The sequence below is a fragment of the Varroa destructor genome, unplaced genomic scaffold (genome assembly GCF_002443255.2).
Source record: "Varroa destructor unplaced genomic scaffold, Vdes_3.0 BEIS01000007.1, whole genome shotgun sequence".
NCBI lineage: Eukaryota > Metazoa > Arthropoda > Arachnida > Mesostigmata > Varroidae > Varroa > Varroa destructor.
In genome coordinates this window covers 32227612-32252930 of record NW_019211460.1, presented here as the reverse complement: position 1 = coordinate 32252930, position 25319 = coordinate 32227612, and the positions used below count along the sequence as shown (strand labels likewise).

Sequence of the window (25319 nt, the reverse complement as noted above, 5' to 3'; positions counted from 1 at the left end):
TTTGTTCTATCACTATTAAACGTCCCTGCTATTCGGAGCTGCTGCTATTTTTCAATGCACGTACGAGCTCCTGTCGTAATCATGTCGACACCTGTAACTCGGACAGAGGATACGTTACTCCTGTAGCTTCTTGTCTTTCTACAACGTCGATGCGTAGTAACGAAGCAGTGTTTGCAGGTACATACACTCCGTTGCGCTATAAAAGAGTTCCGGACTATTTCTGCCATCGGGGTGGTGAAGCGGGAGGCTCCCTGGACGCTACTTGGCCGCCCCAACGGGAGACTTCGTAAGGTGGCTTGCTGAAACGGCAGACACCGCGAGGATGCTGAATGTTGGGGGTAATGTACGTAGAGAGGCCACTGTAAAAGGTGCCGATGGGGGAATAACAGCATCATTGGAAGCGGGATTGCCCACTGGGTGCACTCCGCATTATGGGATCGCTCGCCACCCGTTACGTCCCGTTCACTCCCGCTGGCCGGTGGTAGTCGCTGCGTCCAGAGACGAAAAGAACTCTGAGTTTTGTGGAGAAGACTGCGCGGAGAAATTGAGCAGTTACTAGAGCAGGCGGCGTGATGGCTTCTTCGGCCGATCTTGCGGCAGAACGGGCCACCAGGCAGTCGACAAGCAGGACCAAAGGACGGCCTTTCTGGGTGGACGACGGGTTGATGTTATAGGATGACGGAATTGTGCCCCTGGGAATAGAAGCTTGCCGATCTATTACATAAGATCTTTTAGAGAGCTGCTAGCAAAGACAGGAGTAAAAAAACGCAATGCTTTCAGCTTCTATATGTATTTGTGATAGAGAAATGAACGATAAAGGGAAACATTACAGGCAGGCACTATACCGACGCACCATTTAACCTCTATTCCAGATTCCCTTTGTTGGCTGGGTTTTTTTTTCCGAACCGCACGGTGATTGCAACCGTTTCGGTGATAGCAATAGGTCGTCAGTAGACTCGGTCATAGGTACACATACGTTCACATGCATGCATAAATGTGAAATGTTTCACGTTCAAAACTGTCTATAGTTACTATAGTACACGGTACGCGGTCGTGCTGTACGATGCCGTGAATAAGTAGTAGTTGTAGACATGGCTACATGCTTACAATATAGGCTACACATAGAGAACCTTTGCCAAACGCAAAGTTTACTTGGCTCGGCTATCCGTTATTGCAATAAGATACACTGATGTAGTCTACGATATTGTGGTCACATGGTGTCAATGGTAGAATTTCGTAAAATCTTACTCATCAACAGAGTCTCTAAGTTACTTGATGTTGGAATATCGCTGCACAGCGACACGTGTAACAAACACCATTCAAGGCCTCGGCGACGTTGCGCCTGCATGAAGTTGATAAAGTGTTGCCCCTCGAAAAATCCCTAGAAACCAAACGTTTCTAAGGGCATTAGTCTACGTGTGCCAACAACTTCCGTCGACCATTGCGTAGCTGTGGGCTGTTAGTGCTAAACGTATGCTCTTGGTCATGACTATGCACGGCCAGTGTAGAAGTACAGCCAACGTATAAGGATAGACCACAATCAAATACGAACAACGTAAATCAAAATGTTGTCACTGTTATCGTTTACAGCGGCGTAACTAGTACTATTTTAATGGACTAGTCAGTTGTCGTCCAGTTAGTAGAAATGCATTACTACCGAGTGGTCCGAGGAGCCACTGTGGGTAGTTCTAGCGCAATTCACCAGATTATTATTATTATTATTATTATTATCGTTCAGTTGCTTGCAAGGAGTACGTGCAAAGGTAATGGCTTCAATAGTTGATGGTCTACCACAACACGCCGAGGGGCCAAGTAGAACAAGCTGTCTACTGTTTCGCCTTACCCAGCTCTGCCCTTCTGCGGTAAGTAGCAGAGAAATAAAATGTCAGGCAGCGAATCGTCAGATCGCCGTAGCCTACTCCACTGTTGGATCATTTGACTCTCCGGACTCTGAGTAGAAGGAAATGCAGCAGCGTCGGCGTTTGTTTGTGTGGGGAAGTGCCAGGCGGCGGCAGGCCGGCCACAAAGAATAGTTCTGCCAGCAGTCGTAGGAAAGGGTCTCCGAGAACAGACCCTTTCCCTACTGCAGGACCCCGTGAGGAGATTAGGCACGGCTGATGGTGGCAGGCTGGTGAACGTAGAACAACGAGTGTGGTATGGCAGGCCAGTGGTAACTGTATGACGCGGCGCAGTTGGCAGAAGGGACTGGTTTGAACAGGAAGTAACAGCTGATAAACCCGGCTCAACAGAGCATCGATTAAGTCGATCGAGCGAAGCGACTTCGAAGTGCCCAGTACTTTAATGGTGAGCAGGAAAGTTGCTGTAGAACGTAGCACTCATCTACCGGTTGAGCAAGTTCGAAAATACCAACTTTTTTTTGTCTCAAGTTGGAGATGACTCTATCTGACAATTGCGAAACAAATAGAGACGATTAGCCATAATAGTGAATCGTTTTACTGTCTAATAATCATTGAAGCAGATCTGAAACTTACAGAGTACACTTTATTTTGTTTCAATAAAGTACAAATCAAGCAAAGTGCTTGGTTAGAAGTTGGGCCTATGAGTGGCAAACGGTGCTTTAAGGGATAGTGCATTGTGCCAGTTAGCGAGTGACAAATGAAAATAATTGTGTGTTTGTAGGCAAATAGTACGTTTATACACTATATATATTGATGTGTGTCTATGTCTGTGTGTGTGTGTGTGTGTGTGTATGTGTGGGTGTGAATAGTCCCCAAATTAGGGCAGAATAGCCTATGAGGTTGTAGGAGTGGCCGTCTTCCAACCGAAATATAGAACAATGTGGTACCGCTAAATATGAAAATCTGAATTGCCGGCAACAACTACTAGACGACAAACATTGCCAAATTAAATATCGCTACTGTCGCGCTGTTAATGGAATATCGCAGTAATCAACGGCGACATGAAACGATCGAAGCGACCACAGTTTACTTCACAAGAGCTATCCAGGCTGTTTAGTGTTGTCTTCTACCACGCAGGATATCGAAGACGCGCCCCATTTTTCTATCCAACGATGCGCGTATGAACGCGGCAGTAGAGGCTCGCTCGCAAAGAACAAAAGAAAACGCGTTTTTTTCCTTCTCGACTACCAGTAAATATTTTACGTCTTTTGTAAGCGTTGCGTTCGCTGCCGCCACGGGGTACTGATGCCATTTCAAGATGTGACCAATCTGCCAGTTGCACACCACCGAGACACCCGGCCCCCTACGTTTCCAGGGGAAACTGAGAGTGCTAGGGACAAACGGGCGTGAGTGGCGGCAGCCAACGGAGCGCCAGCCTTCCCCTTCGCTGAAGACAAAGTCTTGCCGCTTATCCGCACTGGCTTCGTGGATGTTGCTTCGGATGGTATTCCCGAACTAAAACGATAGCACTGCGATAGCATCGATCCATTTATTTCACCACTGCTTCTACTACCGCCAGCGCAGCTTCTGGGAGATCCGTTGAGAGTCGGTAAACAGGCACAAGGATGGTGACAGAAAAATCACGAGTCGCGAAGAGCACCGAAGTTATGTAAGGATTAGGGTGGTGTGATGATTTCCTGTGAAACGGCGTTATCTGATAGCCTTTTCTCCCCCGTATAACGCGCTTTTTTTGAGTGTTACTGTCCCCGATTGCTTTAGGAAAGAAAGGCCTTAGGCGTTTTACAAAATTATCTGAAATGCTCCGTTAAACCCCTACACAAGGTCACAGACAAAAGGATACTACCTTAGGCGCTCCTTGCAACGCCTGCTTCGCAGTCCAATCAAGTGAATGAATGGTGACATAAGTTTCCCCACAAGCGTGCTCAAGTTTAGGTTCGAAAACAAAGCAACTTCAGGCTTACCCACGTTTAAGAAAGGGATCAAATAAAAGTTTTAGATTTAGAAATGCATTTTAATAACCGTTACCCGTGTCTTTTATTTATAAAGAAGTGTTTGCCCTACGTCTATCTTAGTAAGCTTAGCTGTAAACTAACGAGTGCCCTTTCCGTATACGAGTGTTTTATACACAGAATAGCCATTCGCTGGACTAAGACTCTAATCGCCATAATGTTTTTAGATAAACTGCACCTTGGTTTGCAGCACATACACTCACTTTTTTTGTTAATAATAATTAATTCAATAACATAGTTTGCGATCTATGGTATAATGGCGACGGGCCAATGGCCACACACACTGTTAACTATCATTTAAGCAAAATAGCTGAAGCATTATTTAACTTATCCGCGCTCTGATGGCCCGCCCCCTAAGCCAGGCCCAGTTTTACAAAAGCCAAACGTATGGGCTGCAAAAGACAAGAAACATAACGACCCCATGAACCAAACATATTAGATATGTAGAAATGCATGTAGAGCAATCATAAAACCTTGCGTGTGTGTGCAAACATTTCAAAGCCTTGTAAATGTCGCAAGTAAAGAAAGCCATGAAAATCTTGCAAATTCTTATCTCCTAGATGCTCTATTCCAGAAGCGGGCACTTTCTCTTGGCTGGATCTTGTAGAAGCTCTAAATGTCGCATTTCATTTTGTCATTTTACAATAGTAAAAGCGTTTCTGTTCCGTTGCCACCTGCCACTGTTTTAAGTAGCAGTTAGGCACATCGGAGGTTATAGGACGTAAGTCCAAACACAAGAACAGAACATCGAAAGGGTGACCAGACGAAGCTATGGATAATCGTAATCGACTTTTATCTGCTAAAAGTTCCCTATGGGTTTCTTCTTTTCTGAGGAGCCACTGTGCCAAATATGACTGACTTCGCCAAATTTTTGGCTATAACTTTGCTAGTTATAGGACGGGGAGGAAAACAGGGAAAATACTCAGGAAAAGCTTTCCTCGGCAGATTTGCTACCGCCTGCATCGCTAAGTAGGACGACTTCGAACATCTATTTGCGGCGTACGCTTTTTTTTATATGCCTGATGATGATTAGTAGGTGAGCTGTTTCCGTAGTGTACCTAATATCGATTTCTCAAATCGTTCTTATTGTGGAAAGTTCGTAATGAAAAATTTGAGTGGCTCACTTATTTATTAAAGGTTGGTTTTAACTAATACCGTAGCGACACTGGTTACTGGTGCATAGGGAGCGTCCGAAACTTCTGCCGAATCTAGGGTCCGACATTCTTTACTGATCATTATACTCTATTAAACACAGGATACAAACCAATATAAGTTCAAGGAGTCTACCAATACAGGAGACGTTGAACGCAATGGCGTTTGGAAAACACGTAAAGAGCAATGTTGGAGTTTGCGAAATAAAAATGCCCGCAGAATAAAGATAATATAGTTTGCATCTCGAGCGAACGCGTACATCTAGCAGATTGTTTATTACCCAGCGTTCTTCTTTCAAATGAGGTCCCTTTTCAAGTTGAAAAACCCAATTTAGATGAGTAGATGGTTGTTTTGTACAATTTTGAACGACCCTTTCGACCCAGCCGATGGACGTTTCAACTGCTACCTAACTTAAGGTGGCGGTATCATTTGAATGAATGAAAAGGTATGAATGGTGAACGAAGTCTCATTGATAAGGGGACTAAGTTAGCTTAGCCTAACTAAGCAAATCACAGCGAGTTTTGCGGTTTTTTAATAATTCAGCTATCTTATTTGCTGCGCATTTTGTCAAAGTTTGTCTCCAGGATAAAAAAAAATTCGATACCAATCGTTGGACACTACCGTCTTTGTTCAGAGATTAACAATGCACCTTCAAGATCTTCCCTGAAGCGTCAGTCGATGCTTGCCGGGCAGACGTTGGCATAAATCCCTCTGAGCAGAATCCTTCTGCTCCTTTTGTAGCATAATACGAGAGGAACACTTTCAGTGTAAACAGGAACTTCCTGAAATGTTGATCAAAAACAGCATCTAAGTTTTTTAGTTCCGAACTGTTGCTACATCGAAAAATCTGACATTCAATTGTCTAACGTTTGGAAATTCGGGTTAGATGTGAATTCGACGACCGCTATTAACGGTTGCTCCACCCCACCATAAAGCCAACAACATTTGGGGAAAAATAAGTTTTCAGTTCGAAGTTAGGCGCGTTTGATCCCATATGAGATGGAAATGTCGCTATTCTTCCCTTTTTGCTGTCCGTTCATTCGCTACTAACTCCCCCACTGAACTACCACTAGCGCTAATTCTGCGATCTTTTCTTCGCTTAAAATGGAGTACTGTGAACGTATTTAGGGAGCATAGGTTCTCTAGTCACAAAAAAGTTAATTGCACCAGCGACGAACAGAACAACCCTATACTTCGTTAGTGTTGCCTTCACATTAAACGTCGTTTACGTCGCAGAAATTTGACAATTACATACCGTCGCTAACGTTTCTCTAACCAGCGATGTCTATCAGCTAGACCAAGGATGCCTGCCCGTCTGCTACGGTTTTGCAAATACATTTCTCCTACAAGACAGCTCACAGGATATGATTAGTTGATAAAAAGGATGCACTATGCGGATGAGCCAAAGTGTTCCCTTCGGTGTGTTCAGTACGATATATCTAATAGATCAACATAACTACAAAGTTCTACCTACTTATCGCCTTGTCGATCGCTCTGTATTTCCGTAGCATCAAAAAATATTCATATCACACAATTCGTATTAACAAACAGTTAGCTAAGTAGCATGGGGCCACCTACTTAGTCATTACAAAACGATTTATTTACCCTAAACGAGATTCTGTTCTGTATTTAAGATTAAGGGAAACTAGATTGTGTCGACGCTATGAGATGTCAAGCCTAAAAAATAGCCGCGATGATTAGTTAGTGTGCAGCAGAGGCAAAACTAGATCAATGCATTTACTATACGAAAGTGTAAATACAAAAACGTTTCGGATCACTCTATTTTCTGACACGTTTCTTTCGCCGTACGATAAAATTTACAAACAATGCAAACATGTACTTTACTATTGCCGAACTAATCTTGCTATAATCACTCGATTCTGACGCAAGCGCCCTCGCGATAGCCGTTGCAGATAGGGGCATCATATAGTCGAAGTGGAGCGAGCCATGCTGAGAGTCTGAGGTCGTCAACCGTGAGGGAAAAGCGCCGAAATGAGCAAATGAATCAACAACACAAGCTGATTTTGATGATTTTAACATGGGGAGCGGTATGGAGTTCGTCAAGGGTTATACAAAATGGCATACGAACATTGGAGACGGCGTCGATCTGGAGTTGTGTTCGCCGACTGGATTGCCGCCCTGTTCACCGCCAGGCGGCCGACAAACGTCAGCGGTTACTACATCCCCTTGTAGTTATGGGCCATTTGCACCGACCACTTCGTCCCAGGAGCACTGGCTTCAGGGCGGAAAAGGCCTTCTTATAAAGGTAGGTACCCCTCTTTAAGGGACTCGATCATATAGTGGAATGAGGTCTCATATCATCATAGTGCCACCCTGAAATGTTACTGCAAAGACGAGACCGACCTAACTCGTCGACTGGACTTCTTCCCTTTATCTTGGAGGAAGAAGAAATCGTTCGAAGATTTTCATCAACCTATTCTACATATTTATCACCCTGTTGCTAGAAAAATTGTAGGGCTCTTTTTGTGATTTGTGTAAAGTCATCCGGGTAACACAGGAAACTGTAGAGAAAGACAAATAATATATATATACGTAGTGTCCAAAGGCCCATTGGAGTCTGTCTTTATTTGCTCGCTTTCGCTTGATGTATCTGCTATCCACAAACTGTAGAGATGGCCTGTTTAGTCAGGCTGAGGGTGTTTCACATACGCGCAGCTTTATGCATGGGTTTCCTTTGAAGGCAGATAACCTGGCCGTTATTATAAAGACTTATTTGCAGAATGGAGCCTGCGGTGAGACAAAATCAGGGGATTACAAATAAAGCACCAGAAAGAAATTCCTGATATCAAGTGACATTGCGGAGCTCATTTTTCGTCTCTACGAAAGCATTAAAATAAGAACGATTTATTGTTTTTCTAGACTACTGATTTCCTAATACTGTTTTAGAAAGGAATTTTTGCTAGTTACCTCCTGTACTTTTGAGAGACTGCACCTACTTCCAAAAACTATCGCGTATACGTTTTTACGGCCAAACAAATGAAGGGTGGCAAAAATGTACCACAGCCATAATAGGGATCATAATTTTATTTCCTAATTAGTGCTTGAGTTTTACGGAATTTATGTCCGCGTGATCCGTCCCTTTACGATTTATCTTTCGACTATTGATCGCTTTTTTATCTCTATGTAAATGTTCATCGCTATACTTGCTTGTTTTAATCAGCATCTAAATATATAAGAATCTCATGTGCGGTATAGCAAATACGGGCCTAGTTCACGTATCTTTAGCACAACCATTTCTGACTGCATTCACACGCATCGTCCAGTTGCTTCACATAAGTCCGCTTTTTGTACCAGGCCGTTCACGGTAGCAGCTCTGCGTCGGCGGTACATTTTGGATAAAATTATATTTTACCTAGGCAAAAAGGAGGAACGAATGCGGAGCTAACGACCGTCCGTTAGAGTTAGAAGTGAATGTACGCGTGAGCGGTGTTTCCGTATGAAATTGCGCAATGCTGTGGGGTGGCTGTACTCGTTGCACACGCCTGCGAGTCGCTTTGGGGACCGGTTGATGCTCGATGCACCGAACGGAGTACGTTTCTTCAAGCTTCCGGAGCAGGCGTCTGCTCCAACGGCAAAAGCACTCGTCGCTACTAAAGGCGTTACCGACACCAAGAAAAATGTGATATGGCTTGACTTCCGGTGTGAGACCCGGGCTGGGAAGGCCCAAGACAGCTCATTCTTTCCCTCTCCGCTGTCCTCTAGCTACGGTGGGCATGCGAGAGGCAACGCTCTTGTCGGCTTTTGCTACCTGCTCTACTCTCTGCCAGTATAATACTCATATACGGTAGCTTGGAAAGGAAAACGTAGCATTTTCTAGAAGGGATTTATTTTTTGTTTTAAGTATTGCTTTGTCGCTTTCTGGACTCCCTTCAGCGTTTGCACACAGACATGGCTTTCTATTAGCTTGCCAGCAGCCTCCGCTGTCGCTACGGCGACACCAACGGTAAAATCTGACGCATCTCGCATGTCACCGGCGTACGAAGTGACGCCTCTGATGTACCGACAGGCCGATTTTGACAGAGACCATGTACGGATAGCTAGTGAGTTGTACATAGAAATATTATATATGAGCGATAGACACTAAATGAAGTAGCAACGTGGGACAGCAGCTTGAGAGTGCGATGGAAGAGAAACAGTGCCGGTGAATGTGGTTTTCTTAAGGACGTTCTCGATGCCCGTTAGTATTAGTAGACTGATTAGTGGTCTTGTCCGCTGCTACCTGCTGTTGCAACGGCAGTTATTGCTGTTGGTGTTTTTAACTTTGTGTGGTGACTTTTGTTTTTTAACACAAAAATTCAGTTGGTTGTTTAGCCCTTAAAAAACTCATAAGTTTGGCTTTAATGGCTCCGGGAAAGATGGCGACGAGCTATAGCGGAACTACTGAGGAAAAGCCACGACAAAGAGGATGGAAACTGACGAAGATACGATACAACTATAGAGCCAGTTGACAGAGTCAAGTGAAGAGCTAGGAACATCAACGAATCGGCAGCATATGCGAAAGAATTGAAAATTTTATTTTCACTCAGGCAGGAAAAGCAATGCAGTGAAAAATAAGTATTGCTATAAAATGTAGATCGGAATATAAAATGGAGCCAAGCAAGCAGTGATAATTGTATACTCGGCTAAGGAAAGGGTCGGCTTGTTACGCATCTATGTTGTGTACGAAATTTTAAATTATTGGTCATATATCTGTACTGTAACGCACTGATACTAGTCTTCTTCGAGTAAGATCTTTTATAGTGAGAAATTATAATAAAAGTAGCCACTGATATCGATAGTAGACTGGTTGTATCGCTTAGAATTTTCTCTACCGTACATAATTTTGCTGCTTTTGCTACATGTCGGATTTTCCTGATCGCCGAGTGCAGCTGTTGATTTTTTGTTGGAGATTGTCTGACGGCAAGCATAGAGGCGTCGTGTACTGATCCTCTGTATTGAATTGAACAAATCGTTCATTAGCTTGTCCGAAGCTGTTTAGCAAAAATAGCAATATTCGAATAGCTGTTGGACTGCGGTCGACTAGGGGACGAAACTCGATCGATATTTAAATCGAACTTTTGGCTATATAGGAACGAAAATTGGAAGAAAAAAAAGAAAAAAAAAAAACAAAAATGGACGACCGAAGAGTGGAATCCACTTCAGCACTTCGAGTCGCTGTGATCGGCGAAGTTTTCCAGCAAGACAGAGCACAAACAGCGCAACTCAATGTGGGGTGAGGAAGTTTCATTTCGACTGCCGAGGACAGCCTAGAGCTTAAAGCCTGCGTGTCAATCGACACGACGCAAACGGATCACAAGCACAAAAACACCGTTGTATAAACATTTATTGTATTTATCGAACCTACTACTGCGCTTTCAGAAAGCTGTCAGGTGTACAATGATGCCAACTGCTATACAAATCGAAGAGTTTAGCCCAACGTATTTATTCAGCTCCGCAGTCTTCGCTATGCGACCAGATTGATGCTCGAAAGTCATAGATTACAATTGGAACGATGTTCCTTTTACAAGGCGTAGCAATCTCGGGAGAGCTGAGTGCTCTGTCTGTCATGAACGGAGCCCAAGGGTTCCTAGAAGCCTTGACACTGTAGAGATTGGTTATGGTAAAGATAGTAGTGGTAACACTGGTTGGTAGTTTAAAACGACTCCTGGAGTCAAGGAGCATCGGCCGGAAAAGCAGGAAGTGCACACTAAAGGACGTCTTCGGTAGTTTCCAAGGCAGTCGCATAGCGCAAGTTTCAGATTCTTAACTCCATTACGGCGAATGTATGGCCAGATGCCTGTTACTGCTGCCTTTGAACGACTAGTAGCCAAGAACGAGTTCTGCATTGCAAATTGTACTGGCAAAAGACGCAACAATGAAAAACGCGCCGACGTTAAGGCTAAAGCTACCGTGAACGCAGCATTGTTACCCGTTGCTCCTACTGGGCGCTCATGTTCAGGTACGCTGTTACTGGTTGGGGAACAGCGCTCTCACGATGCCCGCCATGGCTCCATTGTTGGACTCTGCGACACTCAGCTTCAATGACATTCACACGTTGGCAATGACAGGCCAAGTCTAGGTCTCAAACCTTCTCAACATGCAATGTCACATCTATCCATTTTGACAGAAAACGAGCCCTAATAGATTCTAGCAGAACTACAACATTTACTAAAGACGTTAACTATAAATATGTATGTTTACATTTTTTCCTCTTCGAAAGAGTTAACCCTTGTTAAGGCTTTATATCATCTCCGATAAAGTCCACAATAACAAAGCTAAATGGGTCATTTAGACTCGGTAAAGGCCAACCCGCGTGTTTGCTTTTAAAAGTTATATTAGGAAAAGTATATTGCAGAGAATTTTAAACATCTTGTGGATATGAAATAATTTTAAATAGTTAGATTCATAAAATGGGCTTTTGTGAGTTATAAAGCGTTTCACCTGTAAATTTTCCAAACTTATTCTGAGTTGAATTGTACAAGTTCTTAACCTGATTCTTAGCTTTTGAGAGAATAGGACTCAACTAAGTGAATCTGCATCGATTCCATGGATTGCAGCCCGTCATAGTTACCACTAACTTTTAACCGGCACATACATCCCACATTAACGGAGCATCTTACCTATTAGTACGGGATTCCAGTTCGCGTTTAGAAAAAATCTCACAATTCGTTCAACAACTGGATTTAACACTTAGTTTAGCTGCATAATAGCTTAGCGCCTAACTCTGTTGTCGGCCTTCTAAACGGGCCTGAATCTAGCTTTTTGGGGGAGTACATATTAATATGGGCTTATTAAATTTTGCCGTTCCACATATTCAGGGTTTGTACTGCCAGCTGAGACACATGTTATTAATTTTCAATATGCGACTATCATAAATATAAAAGCGTGCATGCATGCGTGCGTGCGTGCGTGCGTACGTATGCCTAGGTCTGCGTTAAAATATAGCAGCCAAAAAAATAGCACCGTATTATACCGACGACGGCTAGTTAATTAGACAATGTTGTGTTAACTGCTCACGTTTTTACGACGGAAGAGCACTTTCCTGCGACATAAAACTCTGCTATTGATTGAGCCTAAACAGAGAAGAATGACAGCGAGGTCAATGGAAACAGTGAGATAAGAGAGCAATGATCCAGACGGCCGAGTCTAGGCACAAGGTCGACTTCAAAAGTTGAACGGGCGATGGAATAACATGGTCCATTTTTTCTTAACGGTTCATTTGTTCCCCAGCCACGGCCAATTATTCCACTTGACTAGCTATCCAGTAAATATTATTTCTCACTTGCGTTGTTTTGGCTTCAAGAAGAAGAGGACTTGAAATTATCAAGTATATAATTAGCTGCAGTTTCTATATAAGTCGCTCGAAGGGTAAATTAGTGACTTACCATGTCCACTCCCGGTACGCGCGTAACGCCTACGTGTTTCAACGTCACCTAGTATTAGTATTGAGAAACAGCGAATTAAACTATAACGCCGACATACAACGCAGATAAACAGGTGGGCGGCAATAACGACGACATGCTCTGTGTGGTTCTTCGAAATATATTTATTGGTAAAAATGGGCTTGGCCGAATTACAAAGGATCACATAAGCGCTGGTCCGCGTTTTTTCCCGTACAGATAGATGCGGTTGTTACACGGTGGAAAATACTGACCCGCACGCGATATCAGACTAAGAGGGCACAGAAACGCGACCGCAGTATTGTCGAATGAATGCGGTGGCATCTCCGGCTGACACACTGATGAGTAAAAATTTAAGCTTCGAATGTCACTGATATAAAAGATGGGATCGAGAGCTTAAGGAGCGCTTCATAGTGGTGGCTAAATAATCAGGCCCAGGTTAGAAAAAGCTAAATACGGTTAGATAGGTACCGTATGCGTAGGACACCGTTAGTTAGTTGCCTTTAGAGCGCAATCGTTACGATAATTGCTTTTCAAATTATACATGTGCTCATAATTGCTTGCGAAGTACTTGTGCCAAAGATTTATGTGTGTATCTGAGCTGAAGTGTTGTTTATAGAAATTAGGCCCTAATATATCGTAGTATAGTATACCCTATTAATGTGTGTATAGATCTATTGCTGCTGTGTAGTAGGATAAATGACCTGGCTTTGCGTAGGTACCCCAGCGTTTATACACGTTTCAGACAAACAATGAACTCTAATATTCAGTTAAATAATCTTCAAAAGGTCGAAACTTTTCAGCTAGGGAAGGTAGAATAGCTATCTTTACGTATGTGTCGAACGTATTCCCTTTAATCGTTTACATCTTGAGGCCAGTGCTCGAAAAGCCAGTCAACATTTGTATTCTTGCTTTCGTTGTCGATGGATTGCGCGAGAGAGAGTGGACGGTAGGATTCGCTACGCAACCTATCGCACTCCTCAACGCGTGGAAGTATCAAATCAAAGTCAAACGGAGATAAATCTAAGGAATCTGGAAAATGGTATCATCGTTCAGTTCTGTTTCTACTAGGCCGTGCTTGATGACTTAAGCGTTATATTGCTTCCTCTGATTACAGTCACAGAACATTATGGCGACAGCGCGCTCCAGGGGGGTCTCTTATAGTTATTATTATACTGTTATAAAAAGGCACAGATGTATTCTGTTTACATCTGTGTCGACTTAGCTCTTCAGGAATCCACTGTACGTTTTTTTCATGTATTTGTGGTGTGTACGAAGTCGACCACGTTCGACCGTCTCCCACGAGAGACTGTCTTTTCATTTAGACGCTGACAGTCGAGCTGTTGATTAATACTAAGTGTTCTCATTTTTCTGTCCTCAAATCGCATGCTCGTGTCGACTTGAGTGAACGTATAGAGTTCCTTCTTGTGTTTTGCATTTTGTGTTAGGCTTCATTGAGGATTACATATAAGAAGGTATATTATTAGGCACATTTTCGCGACGGCCTCGCGTGAGAAACTGGAATACTGAGGAACTCAGTCCCCTGGCCTATCGAGCAGCAGTTTTCTATGGCCTAACGACAGCTCCTCTAAATGTGTATATAATAGGAAAAGTAACTTCGCCCATCCATGCCGTTATCCTTGTAGTATTCTTAACTAATATATCTGCCAATCCAAAGTGATGGAGCTATGACGTCGACCACACAATACAGAATGAATTACCGCGTCCGCTTTACTGTTTTAATATATATATATATACCCTTTCTACTCTCTTTAGCTACCCACTTTAAATATGATATGGCCTCAATATAATCATGGTGCCTAAATTGCGACAAACCTTGTCGGGCTGTTTGTAACAAGGAATATGCGTTTTCTCTTTTGTCCGATCTATAAACATGAAAAATTCATTTTGGCCGTTTTGCACCCTTCTAGTTTGGTTTGCTATCAGCCAAAAATTTAATTCCGCTCTCGGATATACTTCTTGAGAATTGTTTCTTTAGGTGCCTACAATTATTTTCAACACCTTTGGCTTATACCGTGCTGGATAGGTTACAGTGTTTCAACGATGATTTGCAATAGCATGGTGAACACCTTTGAAGGAGCAGGGAGCCCTCACGTTTTTTTCTAATCTAAATTTGTACTTCGGAAATTCGTTAGAGCTGAAACTGCGCAGTGTGCTACTTGTCGAATCCACTTAATCTGATATGTTTAAAGATAGATCCGCGGTCCACGTTTGGTTGTATGAGGCTATGGCAAAATGGCTGTAGGTTCGTTGCGTACAAACTTCGAGAATCCAAATTAGCCTTGTAGTTTCTCAATAGGAACTTAATTGGGGTCTCATAAATGGAAACAATACGTGATGTACAGATGTGGGTTTTTAGCAAGACAAATAACCGTGTACCTGTAAAAGTTCAGCAAACGCTTATAGATCTGTATAGATCAGTAATTTCGATGATAAAAATCGAAAAACGTGCAGTACCATGTAGACATGTGGGCACTCAGTGACTAAGCCCTTACTTTCTATTATAGTTCAATTAGGTGTGCAATTTGTTTCTATTGGCTCGTGTACCTAGTCACGTATAGTAATGATGCAGTGGAATATCAGTTTAGGTTGTCCTTAGCATTCAAGGGCAGTGGAGCGTATAGGGAGCGCTCCACGATACACTACGAAAATGATCGCTATATAACGGGAGTTTAGATGAGTGCGGCGATGGCGGAGGAGTATTAATCTCAATGTCAATTGCTTAGCGTAACGTCACACGATAAAAAAAAAAACATAGCATTATATGATCAACTAAAGCAGAGGACTAGAAACATTGTTGATGACCTTCGAACTCGGTGGGTACAATGAGATGGGCTACTGCCATTGTTGAAGCTCAAATCGTCGGCCTGTTTTATAATGCAACATATACGCCACTTCGGTATCATAGATAACGCATAAGGTTCAGCTAGTAAGGGGTTGACTCTCTGTATTTCTGCAAGTGTCACTTATCTCAAATTGTAGCCATTCGTGCGATTTCCTATGTGCAAGATTGTCCTGCCGAAAAAATGATACGGCCAAAGCGACATACTTGAAACAATTCTATGCTAAATAATTAGACGTCTCTCCATGCTGCCCACTTCGTTACGACCATGGGTCGACTAACAGAAGTCAATCTCGCTGCCGCGTATATATGTATGTATGTACGTATGGCCGACCTAAATGAGCATCAAATCTACTACAACAATCTGTAATGGTTACCGCTCCCAATTCACACAGAGCTGTGATCATCGTTCAAAAACAGGTCGTAACAAGCTGTCTTCTATTTAACTTGACTCTCATATTGTACTTGTTAGTCAAACAGATCTTTTGTGAATTGCCATGCATGTATAAAGTAAGCGGAACGATTTTCTTTATGGCCTATCTTCTGTGCTGCACTTCTCCGTACTGTTTACAGGTTCTAGCTGTGGCCTGCGTATTCAGCGTAGGGTTAGTCCTTGGTTACGGCGGGGCTCGCAGAGGATCTCAGCAGCGATTAGGTCCCTCTGAGGCGTTTTCGTTAAGATCCCCATCGGGCCCATGTAGCCCTCTTGGCGTATGGCCTTCTTGGTATGCAAACGACCACAAGGAGCGGCGGACTCGTCTCGTGGACAAACTCGTCCAATCAATCAGTCAAGATCAACTAGAAGGCTGGCTATGGTTAGTTCGCACGTTACCTAACATTAGATTTCATTCGACGTTCTGCTAAATAAAATGTGGTACATTTCCGTGACGGCTTGAACGTTGACTAAATATACCAGGCGAATTTCTAGGTAATCACCCTGTATAAATGTAGTGCACAATAAGGTGTTAAGGTTATTAATAAGGTATGACGGCGATCATACCAGGCTATCGAGACAAGCAGAGATATTTAAAAGAAAGCTGACTCTTCGGTCAGCCTCGTTAGCTTCATCGTGCAAGAAAGCAAACGAAATCAGTCAGGTTGCACGCGGATACAGGTGCAGATTTAGACAGATATACCCAGGCTGCGACCCATGGACACGTTTGCCTGTCATCTTGCTGTTCTGCCGCGACTACTGCTATTCATTATGCTATTCGCGCCAATTTGTTCGTTGACTCATAGCAGCACAACATGCAACGCTACTGCACGCGCGCTCTTTTCATAGAACTTTGCACAGAGAGGTATTATATACTTCGTATGGCCGGCAAGTCCTATGTTTTGTCCTGCCATCGATCATGCAGGCTGCAGGACTACTAGCCTGACAGACTAATATCCAATATCCGTTAAGCTAAAATGCATTCCTGCCCGTTGGAAGTAACTTTAACCTTTATGAGAATATTCGCTATACTGAGCGCCTTGCCCACTTCCCTTGCTCCCTACTACTAAACACCTAAGTCCGATCTCGTTTTCCCTAAAACTATAGAATCGGCCATCCAGAAATCATTGTTCCAGCAGTGGATCGTCAGCCGTTCAAGCCACCAAGTGTATGCAGGTACATGTAAGCTGTGTGAGGTTTCCCTTCGCGTTACACTTTAGCCAGCGTATGTACCTAGACGCTGAGGTTATCTGTAGCTGTTCCTGTGGTATTTTCGTGCGTGTGAATCCAGCCCACTTACTCCGTTCGGTCACTTAATGAAGCAGCTTTTGATGCACCCCCTTCCGATGCTTGCACTCACTCTCTGCTTTCTTCACCTGTAAGGTGCTGTATACTCGAGCGGCTTACCTAAGAACCCTCAGTTCAATACGAAAAGTTAGGCCGTTTTCAATAGGCTGCCATACCAAGCGCTAATTGCGGTTGCAGCCAGTGCCGTTGCTGTTGCTCTACCTATTGAAGGTAGTAGAAGACATTATTTTTCTTCTAAAGGCGCAGCCTTTCTACTTCAGCGACGTGTTTCGACTTCTCTAAGACGCCTTCCCTCAAAAAGACAGTGAGGGCGTGAGCGAGGCGATCTCAGCACGCTTTTGTATAGCAGAGCAGTCCTACCTATGGCAGCTTCGACAGCAGCAGGTGGCGGCGGGCTGTCCATCAGCACTTTTTATGGTGTGAGGCGCAAAGAAAAAAATACAAGGCAAACATCACAGCCTGAAGCCGACCCAGACAAAGGGCGAGCCATTTGAGATCATCAGTGAACTCGAAAGAGATTGCGAATTTCCAGCTGGTGCAGATAGCACTAGGTGGACTAAATACACAGAAAGTATCGGAAGGAAGAGCGGTGGACTAGAGAATCGCTGGGGGTACAAAGGTACAAGGTAAGGGGTGCCTTTTCGAACATTGAATAGCAACTTAGAGGTTTCAGCAGATACAGGCGAGAATAAGAACGAATTAGCACGTAGAATAGAAAGGTAATAAAATAGGAAATGGAAACAACAAAGAGAACAAGCGGTGCAATTCTTCGCAGGCCTCGCGGACTGGCACTCACGAGTACCATCGGCTCCACTAAGAGGTTTTCAGTCCGCTTGGCCGGTGATCTTCGCAATGCCTCCGACGGTAACCAAAAGGGTTATGGACTACCAAATTGTAATTATCGTTCTTCGCTTGCCCTGGTCGTGCTGTGCTATGGATGCCTTCAGAGCAATTGCGAGAACGATCACGAGCGAGCGATTTTTGCACTCGCAAGAGAGACACCTAGAAGTGTGCACTGTTCGGTCAAAACGGTACAATGTGATCTTTTGCAGTCTATCACTATTTTGAATATATATATATATTTATGAGTTATTGTTTGTTGTGTTTCCCTCAATGTCGCTACCATTTTCGTTCCTCGAAAATAATCTCAGTAACGGGCTTTGTTTTTAGCGCGTTCGACAAGTATACGAATCCAAGTGTATATATATGTAATTGTTTTGATTTTTTAAGAATCTTTTTTTGCTGCACTAGCACTAAATAAAAAAATGGAGCGTTCAACAAACTATAAAGGAATAGCTCATTATAAGCTAAGAACAATCATCGATATTTAACCAAATATTGCTAAAAGTAGCTATTCTTCAGTAATGAAAATGATTTTATGACAAAAAATAGTTTTACATTTCTAACATGTTGCTATTACCGTAAACTGGGGTACAAATAGTTTGAGTTGTGGGATTTGTGCACTGAGGACCAAGAGAAATACATATATAAACGTTGGTCGTATTTTTGTATATCTCACTCTTTTATTTAGTCAGACGATTGCACGCAGAGTTTAATTGGCTATCGTGCTTCAAAACGTATTATTGGTTTACGATAAATAAGCTTCTGTCTGAATACCTCTAAGTGTCTGCAATGCCCTTTACTACTGCTTTCAAGATTAATACTCATGCCGCGACCTGCCCACGTGGGCAAAACTTCGTGGATATATATATATATATAAATAAATATAAGGAATGACTAGCTGACCAAAGATAAACTCTAAACATATCTGAGCGAAACGTTTCTTAAGCATTTTAGTTTTACGGCTTTTGGCTAACGCACAAACTCTATAACAACGACATTAAACATTCGCATATGTAGCATACATAGCTTGCTAGGACACGTACTATCCGTATAGTTGACGTATATGCAAAAACGCATCCTACACATTGTGGATTTCACTCTTTTTTTTCGGTTTTATGTGGGGTATTGCAGGACTATGACACAGGACTTTCACGTAGCGGGATCAGAAAAGGGTACGCAGCTTGCAGGGAAGATCCGCGCCGCGTGGTCGAGTTGGGGCGTGCGAGCCCGGGTGGAAACCTTTCGGCCACTGCTGTCCTATCCCGACATGGAGCGCGCCAATGAAGTCCGAATCACCAGAGGCTCCCGAGTGCTATTTCAGTTCCACTCACTAGCCAGCCCCCTGGAGAGTCAGCTGGGTCAGTAGCCGTTACAGTTACGGCAGTAGCAGCGTTTACTGTTAGGAGGCCTTTCAAAGCTATAGAAGAACTCTCCCGACTAATTTGCAGAACTCAAGCCCACGATTCATTATGCAAGCTGTGTGTTAAATGTAGAAAGAGAGCGGAGACACCTTCTGAAGGCCGGCTCGGTGCCTTTTATGTGGCCAAGCCCCAGTTTAAAATGGCCAAGTATCGTCATTACAGCATCGTAGTAAATACCGTGCGTTAATTATTAATGTGCAGGTTACTAAATAACGTTAGCGAGTTTTGTGATTTAAGAAGAACCTTATTTTTAATTTTTCCTTCTCATTTAACAAGTTTTTAAACAGAGAACAATAAAGGTTAAGAGACTTCGGGAAACAATAAAAACCAAGCTTCATAGGCTGACAGCTACAACCGCAGTTGGTACGGGGAACGTATTATGCTCATTACGCTTGATAAGCTTCTTCTTGTAGCATTTGAACCCAGTTCGGGTTTGTAAAACTGTGCGTCTTCGTAACAACGTTCACTTGCCCCTAGATAAGCCGAAACGTCATGGAGTGCGAGAAGTGTACGGTATTATTTACTGCTAAACTATTTCACTATAATCGGTTACCATTTACAATTGGTAAACTAGTTAAACATATTTTTAACTTCATTATTCAATTCTTAGCCAGCGCTCGGTGAAAACGAGAACTACATAGAGGTTATTCTGCTTGCTAACGTTGGCTCGTCACAACAACGAATGGCAGAGCTGTGAAAACGGTGCATCGTGTTATTTATTCGCGTCCCATGTAAAATCGGCAAAAATGTAGGTTGTTCCACCTATATTTAGTTTCTATGTGGGGGTCTTGCGCATGGAAATGTATTCGACATGGTATCCCTAGGTCCTCCACTTGGACCACGTCCTTCTCAGGCCCCCGGTTCTATTCGCCTTGACAAGACTAGCAGCACTGGTGATAACGTAGCAACAGCGCGCTTTCCGCACAATTTGGCTTGGGCTGTTGGATTTTAGTTGGTGTCAGTTTGGCGACAGAAAAAGACGGTGAAGGATCAGGTAGGGAGAGGCGAAAGGAGTTAGCACAAATTTCATTTAGCTGTTGCTACTCACCGAGTATATGTATCTTATGTGTCCGTCGTTTCTCCATGTTAATGTGCAATGTTCTGTGCGTAATATACGAGTACTAGCAGACGTAAGAACATGTGACGGTGTATGAACATGTGCGAGATGTTTCGCATTCTATTTGATAAAAGATATTGAACGACAAAGCTTCGCGGTCAGCAACGCAGAGCAATATGACAGCCTTCCAAGCTGCGCTCGTTGCCAGCAGTCATATAACAGTCAATAGCCGTTTGTTCAAATAAGCCGCCCTCGTCTCTTACTTACGGTTATGGCTTTTCTGCTCAGCTTTTCTTTCTTCCCCTTTCAGACCACTCGACGAACCCGCTCAACTACAAAACCTAAATTACGAATAATTCTCCCGTATCCATGATGTGCACAAGGAAAGCAATCCTCTACAATATAGATTGCCCGACAAACGCTGCGCGTGGATCCGCTGCTTGGGACTCCCCAAACTGGGCCTACTACAGAGTGTTTGAGCCGGGATATACTCTATGTGTCCGTAAGTGAATTTCGGTCTTTCTAGGGCACTGATCTAATGTTCTATGCTACGTTGCATCACACGCGTCGGTCTAGTGGCTATTTTGGCGTTTGTAGCAGTCCAGCCGAGCCTATGGCTGTCGTTTATGTCAGTCGGGCCGTTTTCACTATTCCTTCCTCTGTCGCGAATACCATTGAGACCATCCGCGGCAGAAACGGCTTTACTAACGCACCCAAAGCAAAAAAAAAAGATGTACAGCTACAGCTGGCAACTATGGTCTGAGACGACAGCGGTACGGCTGTACCAGCACAGTTGCTTGGCGCCATCAGATACCGCCTGGCTTCCAGCTGCCGGTAAGCCGCCCACTAGTACATGCTACCACTGCCGATTGTCGCAATTCTTGCTATCGTCGCCGGTGTCGGTGCCAACCGACCAACGTTCTCCTGCACCGAAAAGTAATAGCGGCTCCGAAGCTTTCTCCCTACTGGTTTTCCATTATTGTCATCCCCCGGACTTGATCCACGCTTTCAACATATGCAAACTAAGACACACTTTCATACGATTCGAACTCACGCTCACATGGCCTTACGTGGAGATGCATAGGACCTCGAGCGCTTTGGTATTGCGAATGTTACTTTGCTGTGGGTTCCTCAAAGGCTGGGTGACGGACGAATCGCTAAGTGGCATCTACGTAAGCGGATCGGACCGTCGTTGGACGGACAGTGAGTAGCAAAGTGAGCTAGCGGGATAAAGAAAGGGCGACTCGCATTAGTGATAGCAGACTAGGACAAAGAAAACGTCCTATGTCTCAGCCTTAAATGCACTTCTATAAAGGAAACTGTACAGATACGATGACGATATTGATGTTGATAGCATTGTTAGGGGCGAGGCTGGCTCAGTACCAAAAAGGGCTATTTGCTGAAGGCGAGTCATATGCTGGCCGCGTAGGTTTACGCTAGGTGCGGCCGGCACGAAGATATCTGATCGCACATACTGGACTATACGTAGTTCATATATTTTTTTTTGTAGAGAAATAAGACCAACAAGCCTTTATGTCCGTTAGAATACTCATGGCTTTGCTTGGCCAATGGTTCTGCAAGTGTAGCGCTTTTCTCTCATTCATTTTGCCTTTTTGCCTGTTCCATATATCCGTCTGTGGCGTGAATAGAGCAAAGAAGTCGACCTGTTCTTACTTGCCGAAGCTAGACGAGGATAGATTGGGCAAATGCTCAGACACGCTGCGGGTGGTCGTCATACGCGGTGGCCGTCACACGCGGTGGCCGTACGGCTCGCAGCAGTTCTACGGTGTACAAAATATGTTCGAGTGGGTGGATATTGAAAATGACTGTGCATCTAATGGGACGTGGGAGTTGAGTGGGACGCTGCTGAGAGGAACTATAAAAGAACAAACGGCGGCAAATGACAAAGGGGGGCCTTGTGCGACAGCGGCGCCATCGCTCGTCATGTTAGTCTGTCATTGGTTTGCCTGCGGTGTGCATTCTGTGCCTTTCCCAGTCAACCAGCTCTTCGGTACTGAGCAGCTATCTCATCTCCTGCTGCAATGACGCTTAGCCCACGCAAGAAAAAGCCCAAGAGTGAACTTTTCATGGCATGAAAAGGAACAAGCGCTTCTCGTTCTTCACTATATGGTTGTAAGGATGTGGAATAAATAGGTGAAACACATCCGTGTCCCTGTCTGTTGCAAGCGGAGTTTCCGTTCTAGCTGTGATGATCATTGACGCCGCTAAGACCGCCAAAGAGCGACGAAACCTAAGAGGTGCCATCACCCTATAGAAAAATTAATTTTTAGGCACCTATAAAGCTTCACCCCCCTATTTCTACTCCATCATGTTATTCTTTCGATTGTGTCGAAACGAGAAAAAACGGTTGTGAGCCAAGCTGAATTTTCGGAAAGCGAACACGTTCAAGAGTCTAAAATTGAGAATATACGTAAAAATGCTGACGATCAGACAATGGTGCAAGGTCATTCAGTGACAAGAGACCATACATTTGTATGATATATCTAGTCCCAGATTTCAGAACACAATACATTTACCTCCTTAATGTTGCAACAAGCAGTTTCAATGCGAGCACTGGCCATCGTGTGCAGCTATCAAAATTGACAACGCATCCATGAATATAATGACAAGTTTCTATGTTATTTATTATTTGACGTACTTTTTATAGAAACACATCCGTACCTGGCGTATTCATCACCTGGAAAAGTCCGAGGCAAACCGGTCTACGTCAATTTCGGCCTCGCAGAAGATTTTGAAGTATTGAAAACTCGTGGAGTTACACTTAATGGAACAATCGCTATTATGAGATACGGCAGAGGACAAGCTCTTGACGCTAAGATTCGGCGTGCTGAAGAGAACGGCATACAGGGTAAGCAGTACAAATAGAACAGTTATAATATGTTTAACAACAAAAAGCTGGAAAACACGTTGAACGACGTGCAACGATATTTCGGAACGCTGAAGACTCTTAAAGTTCACAATACGGTAAATTCGTGCTTAACATACAAACACGCTTCTACATTGGTATACTAGTACCATGCTAGCTATAAAGCACCTATCTGCGCCCAATGCATTTATACATCATATTAGGTAGTCATGTGTGCATAGCGTAAAGCATAACATTCCCAAGTTCTTCATATTGTGGTTGTAGTCATCCTTTCGAAGGCCAATTGGTTCTACCAGTAAAACGTAATTCCAGTTAAAAGAAGTTATAAGCGTGCGCAGCTCGCATAGTTAGTAAGGCCATTACCGTTAACGTCTGGTATCCCTCAACCTGAACTTATAACGTTTAAATCGAGCTTAATTAAGAACAATATGAAGTTAATTTTAGCGGCACACATTTATGTAATATGGATGAAATGTCCTTCTTGCGTCGGTTCTCACAAATACTAAATATAATCCTAAAAATGAGACACTATTAGCTTCAAGCCATTTACACTTTGAAGAATTTTCTTTATGTTCTAGCGTGTTTTTTTTATTTTCTTTTAAAACAGGTGTACTTTTATACCGTGACCCGTTCGATTGGGAACCGGTGGAAGGCATTATTGAAGAAGACGTCAAGAGATCTATACCACTGGACGCTATTGAGCGCGATTGTTTGAAAAGCTTTCCAGGAGATCCCGTAACCCCTTTCTTGCCAGCTACCGATGACATGTTTCGTCTTCCAAGAGCTGACCTGAAATTGCCTGGTCTGCCAGTGCAGCCAATCAGCGCACTCGACGCTCAAAATCTTCTCAAGTTAGTCCTCTCTATTCTTTGTCAGAATCAATGACAAGCAAGTTAGTAAGCCTACTTGGCTGACATGCTAAACCTAACTCTTTTGTTAGCAAAAGGAATCAGGCTCATTTATTTTTCTTCTCTAAGCTCTGCGTGAACTGCTGCGTGAATTGTATTTCTACTTTAGTGGTGGTAAAGCTCAAAGCTTCCAGTGCCCTCCCCGAGTGAATTTTAACAGTGCAGCTGGGCAATAAAATTTCAAACAGATCTTTATTAAATCAGGATGAGATTGGATCAATTTTTATTTTCGTCGTAGTAGTATCGATATTTTGCCCGAGGTTTCTTCCTCGCTTTCGTCTCCCTTGCAGAGGAATGGGTGGTCCAGCTGCACCAATCGAATGGCAGGGTCGTCTCAACATCTCGTACGCAATTGGTCCCGGATACAAGGACGCCGCTGAAGTGTGAGCACATCTACATACCTGAGATTCGTTCAGTGGCATTACGCAATATCACGTGTTTTTTTATTCCACATAGTATCCTCTTTCTTTCATCTCCTCTAGCCTAAGGGAGGCCGTCTATAATTTATCCGATCGTACTCCTGCCTCTGTTATCCAAGCAATCGTATCGCACATACTTGTACAGATCCGAGCGGTCCGCTGGCAGTCGCTTACGGTAAACGGCCCCAAGGGAAGCCCCGAAAGCTAGATACAAACGACTACGAAGGGTAGCATATCGATCGCAAGATGTCGACACGAAAAAGGCTGATCGGTTGAAGGGATGTCTTAAGCATTAGTCCGTATCCTTCCCGTCTGACGCCTTGTCTGTCTCCAATAAACGTGGTGCATAATGTCATTATAGTTACTCCGCCCCCCTCGCCCCCTTCTGTACTGGCATATTCGAATCTGCTTCGTTTGAGAGGCAACGAACAGGGGCAAGAATTTCTGTCAGAGGGAAAAATTGCTGTTGGCTGTAAAGGTCTGTGTATGGTTCAAGGCTTTGAAGGGAATAAAACTATGCAGCGATGAGGGGTTGCATGTAATCAAAAAGCCTCCATTTTAGCTTCAGTGGCGACAGTATCATTAACTGTAGTGGCATCGAAACAATCGTAGACCTGGTTACAATATTACAAATAGTTATTGAGCATTCAATGGATATTTATATGAACATATGTATATATAGGCCTTGCCAATCGTTTTATTCTAGGGCCTCATTTTAAATGCCTTAACGGATAGATTA

The 25319-nt window shown here is 43.5% G+C and overlaps 1 protein-coding gene across 7 annotated transcripts in view; it reads left to right on the top strand.

Annotated features, from left to right (window-relative positions):
• The first annotated feature begins 1992 nt into the window (after nt 1–1992).
• LOC111254558 (aminopeptidase NAALADL1-like) overlaps nt 1993–25319 on the top strand; it is a 36388-nt gene continuing 13061 nt past the window's right edge. For 2 of the 7 annotated variants that reach the window (XR_015316994.1, XM_022815515.2), the window contains exons 1-7: nt 1997–2304; nt 6932–7307; nt 15878–16119; nt 19020–19246; nt 23035–23235; nt 23861–24104; nt 24452–24544. Coding sequence is in view for 6 of the 7 variants with exons in the window: in XM_022815515.2 (XP_022671250.1) it covers nt 7080–7307; nt 15878–16119; nt 19020–19246; nt 23035–23235; nt 23861–24104; nt 24452–24544 (1235 nt within the window). In the remaining variant the exon portion in view is untranslated. Of the gene's footprint in view, nt 2305–6931; nt 7308–15877; nt 16120–19019; nt 19247–23034; nt 23236–23860; nt 24105–24451; nt 24545–25319 lie in introns of those variants that run through there. The other 5 variants (XM_086974773.1, XM_086974771.1, XM_022815514.2 and 2 more) reach the window with 5 other exon arrangements.